Here is an 11,820-nt window from a genome sequence, read left to right on the forward strand (position 1 = left end):
GTGCACTAAAACTAAAGGGTCGATCCCAGGCATGTCTTCATGGCTCCAAGCAAAGACATCCTGATTTTCTTTTAGGAATTTCGTGAGCGCCTATTAGATTGGGGGACTGGTGAGGGTGCTAATCCTAGTCGTTCGCTCAGGCCTGAAGTTGTTGAGGGGTATCTCTTCCAATCCTTCGACGGGTTTTGTAACTGTTCGCTACTCTTCTATACTCATGGTCTGCAGATGTTCGTCCATCTCCAGCATTGCTATGTAGCACTCGGGTGCCGCCACTTGATCCCCATGTACTTCTTCAACTTTGTACTCGGTGGGGAACTTAATCATCAGGTGATAAGTTGAAGTCATGGCCTTCCATAAGTTGAGGGTAGGTCGTCCTAGGATGGCATTGTAGGCAGACGAGTAGTCGACAACAAGGAATGTTACATCCTTAGTGATCGGCTAAAGGTAATCGCCAACCGTTACGGGCAATGTGATTTCACCGAGGGGATATACTCTTGTTCCTTTGAACCCAATGAGTGAGGTTTTGGTTGGAACCGGCCGTTCTCTTTCAATCCTCATCTATTGAAACGCCAGATAGTAGAGGATGTCAGCAGAGCTTCCGTTGTCAACTAGGATCCGGTGTGTGTTATAGTCCATTACTCGTATGCTAACAACAAGTGCATCATCATGCGGGTGGTGTAGACCTCGAGCATCTTCCTCTGAGAATCCAATGATAGGATTGTTGACCCACGCCATCTTTGGGACGAAACCTGTCAGCTAGACATTTTGAACCATTCTTAGGTAAGTCTTACGGGCCTTTTTAGATGAGCTAGAAGTTGTAGTTCCTTCCACAATCATTCTTATGTCTCCGCAGCCTAGGACGTTCGTTCTCCCTTCGAGCAGCCTGTTCTTGCAGTACATTCATCATTTCCTTATTAACGAACCTCTGAAACTTTCCTTTTATGATAAGAGCTTCTATTTTCTGCTTCAAGTCGTAGCAGTCGGATGTATCATGAACGTGATCACGGTGAAAACGATAGTACTTGTCTCTGGACCTCTTACTGGGGTCTCCCTTTAGCTTTCAAGGAAATGTCAAGGCTTCTTCATCCTTGATCTGCATTAAGACTTGATTGATCGGGGCATTGAGAGGAGTGAAGCTTGTGAACCTCCTAGTGGGGAGTTTGGAGTGCCTATCCTCCCGTCAATCTCTAGTCCTGGTTGTCTTTCGTCCCCTGTCCTGCCGTGCGTCTTCTTGTCTTTCTCTTTTTTTGGGCTTATCTTCTCGGGCAAGCAGTGCGTCTTCCGCATTCAGGTACTTAGTAGCCTTGTAAAGCACGTCCGACATAGTCTTCGGGTCATTTTTGTATAAGGAAAACAAAAATTTCCCATTTCGTAACCCATTTGTGAATGCAACCATAAGTATCTTGTCGTTAGCTTCATCAATTGAGAGGGCCTCTTTGTTAAAGTGGGTAATGTAAGACCTTAGCGTTTCATCCTCTTGTTGCTTGATATTCATTAAGCATGCAGTGGACTTCTTATACCTATGCCCCCCAATAAAGTGCGAAGTGAACTGTGCGCTTAACTCTTTGAAGGTGCTGATGGAGTTTGGCATTAGCTTGCTGAACCATACCCTTGCAGGACCCATCAACGTAGTTGGAAAGGCTTGGCACATGATCTCATCCGCCACGCCTTGTAATTGCATCAAGGTTTTGAAAGACTCCAGGTGATCTAAGGGATCCTTAGATCCGTTGTAGGCCTCTACCAGCGGCATGCGGAACTTCGGCAGAAGGGGGAATGAAGTGACGGATGCAGTGAAGGGTGAATCCGTTTGATGGACCAATTCGTTGAGGTCGTTAGACACCCGTCCTCTGAGGGAGTTCATCATGAAGTCCATCTGTTCCTTCAACATCTGCATCTCCGCGACCATGTATGGTGGGGCTGTCTTTGCGGCAGATGGACGACTTGTGTCCAGTCGCTTTAGTCTGCTTGGGGTGTTGCTACCTTCCAGCCCTTCTTGGTACCTTATCTCAGCGCTGGTGTCTTCTTTTTCCTCCTCCTGAGTATTAAGCCTTGCGTTCTTTTGGCGCAATTGTTCCTCTAAGTCATGGTTTTGCTTGGTGAGGCATTCCACGGCCGCGGAGAGAGTCTGAACTTGTCTCTCGAGGGCGGTGGTACGTGGTTCGTCTCCTTGGTTGTTGTTGGTGGTAGCCATTGAGCAAGTGAGTACCATACAACTCTTTGTCTGGGAAGTGGTCGTATGGATTTTGCTACGGCTTTTTCCACAAATGGCGCCAACTGATAATGCCAAAAATTGTCAGTAAGTCACACAGCGCTCACGTGCTTTAGACAAAAATCTACGCAACACAAAAAGAAGAAAACCTTACAGAGAGTACCGGTATGGTACCGGCCAAATACCCTCCAAAGGTCAAGTTAGAGAATTCTCACAACTCTAGAGTGCCAGAGTTAGGGTAAATTATATGTGCTTTGGTTTGTGAGGGTTTGGGGGTTTTCATAGTAGCATAGAGTTGACATTCATTTATTGGCAAAGAAGGTCTTTCCTTGTAGGGAAGATCCACATTAATATGTGTATATTGCAAGATCCTTTCCATGTGGGGATCCTCTTGATTAGGGTTAACCATGGGATGCAAGATGTTTCCTTATATATACATTCGTCGAGGCCAAGCAAGGCCATGCTGGACCCGTCATAGGCTTCCTTCTCCCCGTCAGCTTCCTTTCGGTGGCTTCTTATCTTGTCTAGACGTTCCCGTCGTCTCACATAGATGTCGTCGAGCGTGGAGTCGTTGGCCTATGATGTCGTTGCTTTCATCTCTTATGAATGAACAAGTGGAGCTAACGGGTTCATTGAGACCGTCGGCTTCCTCATATGTGGATGAGTTTACCCTTTTCCAAAATTACCCTTATCAGTATTTAAACATTTTTGTCTTTTGGTCAAATGGTGAAATAATCATTAAGTAACTTTTTTCTCTCTCTTTTATGTGAAACCAGTCAATAAAGAAAAATATAACTATGAAGTAAGAACACCACTCCATGGTCCAAGAGGGTTGAACAGTAAGACTGAGCTTACTAACTACATGTGGCAATGGATTTTACTACATTAAAACATAAGAAATGAGCTACTATCTATATATGGGGGCTTAGATTTCATATCTCCCATTATTTCAATAGGTTTAGAAGGTTGCTCGGAATACCTTTTGCGACCTTTTAACTTACTAGCTGAAGATCTTTAATTTTTGTTTCTCTTGTACTATCAAACATAAGTGTTAATCTATTGCAAAATATAGTGACATGCTGAATAAGGGAGACATTTGTAATTACCTAGTCATATATTTTGGCTATGACATGAAGAAATTATACTATGGATTGAATACATTTTCACATGTTTTGTAGTCATAAAATTTATCATACTCAAGTATTTTTTTTTTCAATAAGACTTAAACTTATCCAAATTTTAATTAGAATTTTTAAAGATTACTAAGATAAGAAATAGTATTAAAATTACAGGGTGATCACATAATAAATCTCAAAGTTTGATCTTGATTTTAAATTAAATTTTAATGTTTCTATATTGTATCAAGATCTACTTTATAGTTTATACTTCTAAATCATTGCAATTTAAAAGTTTAAAAAACTTTATTAAAATGTAATAAAGTAGTTTACTTTTTACTTACTTATTTATTTATAAAAAATACTAATAAATAAACACATTCTAATTAATATTCCATCCATTTTATGGGTTTTTTTAAATAGAGTTTCAACTTATGACATTTGTTTTTTGTGATTTTTTTTACTCTTTATCATAAGATTAAGACAACAATCGATTTTGGTGTAGGCGGTGTTTGAACCCTAAATCTCTTATTCAACCATCAAAGATTTTACCAATTGAGCTAATTGGAACCCACAATTTTATGAGAATTCTTAATATTCACATCATCGAGTTTTTGTAGTCTAAAACTTTAAATAGGTTTTGGCATTTTGGTAACTCTTAGGTAAGCAATACTCCAATAGGGTTCATACACTACAACAAAATGTATTTTCAGTAACGAAAAAATTTGTCACTAAAAGTCCAGTTTTTCGTCACCAAGGACCTTTAGCAACGAAATCTACTAATTAGCGACAAACTCATTTCATCGTTAAAAGTCCTGGCGATGAAAAATTTCGTCACTAAAAGTCCGATTTGTTTTTTTTTTTTTTTTTATTATAACTTTTAGTGGCAGAAATGTTTCGTCACTAAATGTTTTCCTCGCTAAAAACACTATTCGATAACGAAAATATTTCGTCACAAAAAACACTTCAGTTTATTAAATTATATTTAGTGACGAACAATTTCGTCAATAAAACTATTTTCGGGTACATATAGTGACGAAAACATTTGTCACTAAAATTATTTTTAAGAAAATCCAGGCAAATATAACGACAGAAATTTTCGTCACTAAAACCATTTCTTACAAAATTCTACTACATTTAGTGATGAAATATTTCGTCACTAAAACAATTTTTTGTTGCTATATTTGTGACGGAAAAATTTGTCGCTAAAACTTATTTTTTGTTTTTATTTTTTTTATGGCTTTGATATTAACCTGTAACTGTCATTATATTATTAAAACCTCACATTTGAATAACATATTTATTTCAACAACATATTTATTAAAAAAAGATCCAATTCAAACTCCCTCCATACAATAATTGTTTGCAACATATACAATAACTCAAGATTTTTTATAACAATACAAAAAGTGTAGCATAATATAATTAGAACCAACGGAAGATGTCCTTATATGTCTTCAAATAATGCCAAAAATAAATCCCCTAAAAGCCACCAAAAAGAAATCTGCACAAATATAAAAATAATACTACATTAAAATTATAAAGTAAAAACATTAACTGTGTTATAAGAAACATTTCTAACAATGCATTAAGAGAAGCCACACCAATGAATTAAAATCACAACTCCTAATGTATAAGTTGTAGAAAGCAAATATAGATTTTCAAGTACAATACAATACAATTAGTTTCAAATAATGCATCAAAAAAAGTAGTCACACCATGTAGTGCAGGTCAATTGTTAAAATAAAGTACTAACTAATAAGTGTTTTAACTTGAAGATGAACCACCCCCATAGATAAAAGCATCATCATAACCCTTACTCCTCAAAAAGTTAAGAATATTCTTTTGGACCTCTTCTTCCTTAGCTCGCGCCTCTTGGTCCCTAGCTCTTGCCTCTTTGAGCTCGATTATCTCACTTTCTAACCGATGGATATATTCCACCAAGGAACTAGATGATGTGGTGGTTACTAGAGAAGAGGAAGTTCTTATGCCAAGGCCTTTTACAATACCGAACTTCTTCTTAAAAACCAAGTTTGAGATCTCCTCTTGTGTAAAGGGAATTGCATTAGGATCTTGACAACGATCCTCTTGCACTTTGAGAATAGTTTCCTATCATTTGAAAGAGAGAGAAAAAAACAATTACAACATTTTTTTTTGGTGAACTGGAATTTCAATAAACTAAACTGAAGAAATAGCCAAGGCTGAACAAAGTCTTGGGTGATAAAATCCCAACATATCAGACTCCAAAAAAGAAAATAGCATGGGAGGGGGGGTTACAAAAGAAAGCTCCACATCAGAACTAGTAGAGCCCATGCAAGCAAGGGCATCGGCACAGCAATTAGCCTCCCTGTAGCAGTGTAGAACCTTGATTTGAGGCAATTGCAGCAGTAAGTCCCTGCAATCGTCCACAAGAACAGAAATTTCTCCATTAGTGCTATTATTACAAGTAATTGGAGACACTGCTGCAATGGCATCAAGCTCTAGCTCTACAGCTTGGGCATGCATCTCAACACAGTGCGACAATCCTTCACGCAAAGCCCATAGCTCTGCTGCCAAACTGGACGTGACTACACAAGCTTTCGCAAACCCACCAATGCATTGACCACTAGAGTCTCGTATAATCCCCCCTCCTCCAGCCAGCCCCGAAGAGGCTACAAAAGAGCCATCCGTATTGAGCTTCCACCATCCAACAGGGGGTTTCCGCCATTTAACCAACCTTGAAGTTCTAATCTTCCCTTTCCTCGGATCAGCAACACAGTAAAGGAACTCCACTGCTTGCATCTCCACCAATTGCATGAGATTAGGATTAGTGCTCTGCTGCCCAAATATCTTCTTATTTCTTTGCACCCATAAATTCCAAATACCCAAAAGGAAGAACACACACCACGAGTAGTCCTTGTCCTTAGCCAATAATTTGCTATTAGAGTTGACATACATCCAATCTTGGTAATCACCTGAGAAGGATTCCCATAAAGGAGTGGGGCATCGAGCTTGTCTCCAAAAACATTGGGCCATAGGACAGTCTCTCAACACATGGGTAATGGTTTCATTCGGGTCCAAGCAGCTTGTACAGCCCTCTAGACCACCAATCCCTCTATGTTCAAGAACAGCATTAACTGGTAGGCTATGGTGATAGCACTTCCACAGAAATTTTTTTATCTTAGGCAATGTACACAATCTCCAAAGCCACTTACTTGCAAAATCTTGAATACTAGGATCATCATTAATGGCTAAAAGGTAAGCACTCTTTGATTCAAACTCCCCAGTAGCACTTGAAACCTAGCATCGTTGATCCTCTCTCCTAGCTGATCTACGGATTGGAGTGGCCTTAATGGCCTTCAGAACATCAGCAGGCAGCTTAAGAGAAACACTATCCAAGTCCCAATTGCCATTTTGCATCAAGTCAGTAACTTTTACCTCGTCTTCCCCTCTATTCAAAGGGCCCTCAACCAAAGACTGAATAGTCCCCTCATTAAGCCATCTATCATGCCAAAAACTCAGCCCACTGTTGTACCCAATAAGCCACTTGGATCCCTTGTCACATATGGGTTTACCCTTTTTTATGGCTGCCCAAACACATGAGTGTTTCCCTTTACTGTTATGAGCCCTTAATCTGTACTTCTTCTTCAGGACCTCAACCCACCCTTCATTTTCAGACGTCTCCATTCTCCAACACAGCTTTGCAGCCAATGTAAGGTTCCTTCCCTTGGCAGATTGAAAGCCCAACCCACCTTTATTCTTTGGTTTAGTGACTTTCTCCCAGCTAACCATGTGCATTTTCCTTTTCTCATCTGAAGATCCCTAAATAAAATTTTGATTAAGCCTGTCAATGCCGTTAAGAACTCTCGAAGGTAAAAAACAGCCTTGTATCACATACGAGGGGATGGCTGCAGTAACTGATTGGGCGAGTATCACCCTCCCAGCCATGGACAGAAGGCTTGCTTTCCATCCCTGAAGCTTAGTCTGCACTCTCTCAACAACAAAGTCAAAGTCATGAGACGTTGACCCAGGAAGCTTAAGGGGAAACCCTAAATATTTGCCAAGATTGGGAGTGGACCTCATACCCAGCATCTCACACATCTCCTCACGCTACTCATGCCCAATATTTGGGGAGAAATAAACCTTTGACTTAGTCAAGCTTACCTTTTGCCTCGAGAGCTCGTAGAAAGTGTCAAGGGTTTCCTTCACATTATAACAATTCTTTAGGTCAGCCTTAGCAAAAAGGACCAAATCATCAGCAAAAAATAAATGAGAAAAGGCCGGTCCATCTCTAGATGCTTTAACAGGATCCCAAAGATTCTCCTCACACTTCAAGTCAATCAAGAACCCCAGCATTTCCATGCACATGATGAAAAGATAAGGGGACAATGGATCACCCTGCCTAATACCCCGGGAAGGCAAGAATGAGTCCAATTTCCCACCATTGAGCAAAACAGAAATAGAGGAGGTAGAGATACAGCTCAGGATCAGCTTTGTGAGGGGTGCAGGAAACTTGTAGAGCTGAAGCATATCCCTCACAAAGTGCCACTCCAACCTATCATAAGCTTTCTCTAGGTTTATTTTAATGGTCATGTAACCCGTCTGCCCTCTCTTCCCACTTATAGTGTGGAGGATTTCTTGGGCAATAATCATGTTATCCAACCCCAGTCTGCCAGGCAAAAAGGCCGTTTGAAAAGGAGAAATGAGATTGGGCAGCAAGTGACGCAATCTTTTCACTATAAGCTTTGTCACAATTTTGTACACAGTATTGCAGAGACTGATAGGTCTAAAAGCTACCAAGCAGTCAGCCCCAGGTCTCTTGGGAATTAAGGTGATCAAGGTTTCATTAAGGTGGCCTGGCATGACAGAGCAAGCAAAAATACCCTAAACTTCCTTAATAACAGTATCTCCCACTACATTCCAATAGGTTTGGAAAAAGCCAGCATGCAATCCATCTGGTCTAGGGGCCTTGAGAAGCTTTAAACTCCAAAGACCTTCCTTGATTTCTCTACTAGTAGGCTCAGCAGCCACCTCAACGGCTTCTTCCTGACTAAGGGCATTCGGCCAATGAGAAAGTGCCCAAGGTTTCCTTGGAACACTAACACTGTCAGAAGAGAAGAGCTTAACAAATCCCGACCTGACAAGTTCAGCTATCCCATGATCATCATAGACCCAACTACCCTGGTCATCTTGCAAGTAAGAAATTCTGTTCCTTGTTCTTCTGATCAGAGTAGAGATGTGAAAAAACCTAGTATTTCTATACCCTTGGATTAGCCAATTATACCTGGATTTCACCGACCAGAATTCTTCATCTTGACTAAGTATATCCAAGTACCCTTTTTGAAGCTGTTTTTCAAGTCTAAACAAATCTTCACCAGGTCTGTTTGCAATGATAACCTGAACCCCTCGGAGCCTGGCTATTACCCTATTCTTCTTGTGAAAGATATTTCCAAAAACATCTCTATTCCATGATGTAACATCCCTAATAAAATTCTCAACATTGGGCTTTTGGTCCAAATCCTTAGCCCAAGAATCTGAGACAACATCCAAAAAGGGCGGGTGAGACATCCACATAGGTTGAAAACGAAAAGGTCTACTAAGCCTAGTGCCATTGGGAGATTCCAAACTAAGCAACACAGGGCAATGATTAGAGTAGGTTCGGGCCAGATGGTTCACTGAGGCTTCAGGGTACAAACCCCTCCAATCACAGTTTGCAAAGGCCCTATCCAGCCTTTTCTTGAATGAACACGCCCATTTCTCTTTTATTGACCCATGTGAACTCAGGCCTATGAAACCCCAAATCTACCATTCCATAGGCATCCAGACACTCTTTAAAGAGTTGCACTCTCCTAGGAATCAATAGGTTTCCCCCTTGCTTGTCATGATAGGAAAGCAACTCATTAAAATCCCCAACCATAAGCCAGGGAAGTTGGTGCATACTAGCAATAACAAATAAATTATTCCACAGCAGTTTACGCTCAGCTAATCTAGGACTTGCATAAATGGAAGATAAAACCCAAGACAAGTTAGAGTCAAGTACCTTAACTGTGACATGTATTTCCTGTTTTGTCTTGGCAAGCTGCGTGACTTCCACAGCATTAGAGTTCCACAGCAACCAGATATCACCAGAATAGCCAATGGTATCAGCATGAATCGCTCCATCAAAGGGGAGCCTATTTGTGATGGCTTTAGCCCTTTCTCCACCCACTCTTGTTTTCGTAACTACCACAATGACAGGGGAGTGCCTATTCAGTAAATCTAAAAAAACACTATGAAAACGGGGGTTCAACGCCCCCTACAATTCCAGAAAATGATACTCATTGGGAAACCAGAGAGTAAATCAGAATCTTCCTCAAGCAGATTCAGAGCCTCCGCCCTGATCAGACTCCTCCAATCCAGTTCCTTTAACTGATTCTTGGGCAATTCCACCCCTTTCACCACAGTCAGTATGTGTTCCAAAATCCCCAGTGGTTGCTCCTGAGAGGATACCAGGAGATTGAATAAGTGAGGGCTTACCCTGACCACTACCTTGGAAATCTCATTTCCCCAACACCTCACTGCCCCTACCTCTGCTATCCCAATTTTCCTTTCCTTTATATTTTCCACCTGGTTTAATTCTTTCAAGCTTCGCTCTAGAGATAGCGGCGATAGCGTTCTCCAATTGAAGATCCTTGCCTCTGCTTCCGTTGGTTTGTCGGATGGGAATATCCACCAAGGGTGGTCCCACTCCATCCATGCTGGATTTGTCAAGGGAAGGAATCCCTCTCTGAGGCTTACTAGAGTCACCGGGAAAATAATCTTCCAAGGCTCCATCTCGTCCTTGTCGTACCAGCCCCAAATCATGGTTAGACTGGATTTTAATTGCACTAGCATTTCCGGTGACAGCACCATTACTTTCCGTTGCCTGAAAATCCCCCAACAGCACTTCTGCCCTACTTCCATGGTGACTACCTTTAAACTTAGCCTCTGTCGAAGCTGCACTGTTGCTCTTTGCCTTGTAACCTTTAGCCACTCTCTCTACTTTTCCTTCCAATAGAGTTCTTTGTGGAGGTGAACTACTGCCAAACTCAAAAGGGCGCACATGAGGGTGATTGAACCCACGGCTTGACTTGTGGGATTGCTGAGGAGACCCATCTAACCCGCTCCTAGATGGGACAAGTCCCTGCCTTCTTCCCACAGAATCATCAACTCCCTTTCCACTCCTCCTCGGGCTGCCCATATCTTGAGCCACTCCATATTCTGACCTATCAGGTACAGCCTTTGAGGCATGCACATGGGTCTCTAACATCAAAACAGTGTTCACTTTTGGGTTTAAGCTAGGGGCCTGGTAGCCCACACGGCCACCCTTACTAATGGGCCCGGATTTACGCCTTCTAACCAGCATCCAAGGAACAAATTCATTTTTTTCCCTCCTCTTCAACCATTCCCGCCTCCTGCAATCCCTGGTCACCTTCGTTGTTACTCCCACTCTTCATGTTCATAGTCTCCATCGCCCCATGGGCTTCTGTTGTCAGTGCTCTTATCGTATGGGGGCACGTATCCTTACGATGTCCTACTCTCCCCCACAAGAAGCATAAGGAGCGAAATCCTTCATATTGGATTTCCTAAACCACCCCTTCTAAGAGAATCTAGTTTATCAATGGTTTGCTTAGGTCGACTTGTACACAGAGTCTTGCGTATCAACCTCTCGCCTCGGACGTAGTGTTCGAATCAATTCTCAGAACTGGACCAATGGCATTTCCAATCTCCTTAAGGACTTCAATTTCATAATACTCAAAAGGAAGCTTAGGGAGTCTAATCCACACAGCCACTGAGCTACACGACGCCTTTGCCGGTTTAAAGTTTGGTTCCCATCTCCGAATAGACAGGAAGTGCTCCCCGATGAACCAAGGTCCACCATTGAGGACATTGTTGTAGTCTTCCATGAGCCCAAACCTCATAAGGAAATAATCCTTGCCCAGGTCCACACAGTCTAACCTACCCGCTGGTTTCCAAAGGCTCATAACTCTGTTACGGAGGAAATGGAATCCCACAGACCTTCCAAACACTTTAACAATAAGTGAATGTGCCCACTTCGATCTAATTTGTTTTCTCACTTTAGGGGAAAGTTTCACTGTTAATAACCCCTTGTTTAGCCCCTCATCCTCCATTCTTGACTCCTCCGAGTATGCCTCCTCGGAACTGAGGTTAAAGGCCTATGCAAATGCACCAGGCATCTCCCCTACAAGCTTATCCTTGTAGGAGCCATTTAACCCAAAGACAGGGGCCATGGTCGACTCTTTAACCTTCTTAGTGCTGCGTTGAAGCTCAGCATCCTCCTCCAAAGACCTCTTGCGCACAGAGAACTCACACTCCATCTCTTTCTTAACAATTACAACATTAATACTACATATGTTATAGGTTTACAAACATGATAGGGATGGAATGATACACATACATATGTCGCTTCATCCTCATGGTGTACTATTCATCACATATAATCAACAATACTCATTCAAATTTGCAAGAAATGAAAAA

General features: G+C 41.6%; 1 protein-coding gene across 1 annotated transcript; it reads right to left on the reverse strand.

Annotated features, from left to right (window-relative positions):
- Nucleotides 1-10,700: 10,700 nt before the first annotated feature.
- Nucleotides 10,701-11,453, reverse strand: LOC142622427 (uncharacterized). Its single transcript, XM_075795892.1, has 2 exons — nt 10,988-11,453; nt 10,701-10,891 (listed from the first exon to the last, which is right to left on the reverse strand). The coding sequence occupies exons 1-2, from the start codon at nt 11,451-11,453 to the stop codon at nt 10,701-10,703; spliced, it is 657 nt and encodes a 218-aa protein (XP_075652007.1).
- Between the last annotated feature and the right edge of the window lie 367 nt (nt 11,454-11,820).

Source organism: Castanea sativa, chromosome 1 (assembly GCF_040712315.1).
Source record: "Castanea sativa cultivar Marrone di Chiusa Pesio chromosome 1, ASM4071231v1".
Classification (NCBI taxonomy): Eukaryota; Viridiplantae; Streptophyta; class Magnoliopsida; order Fagales; family Fagaceae; genus Castanea; species Castanea sativa.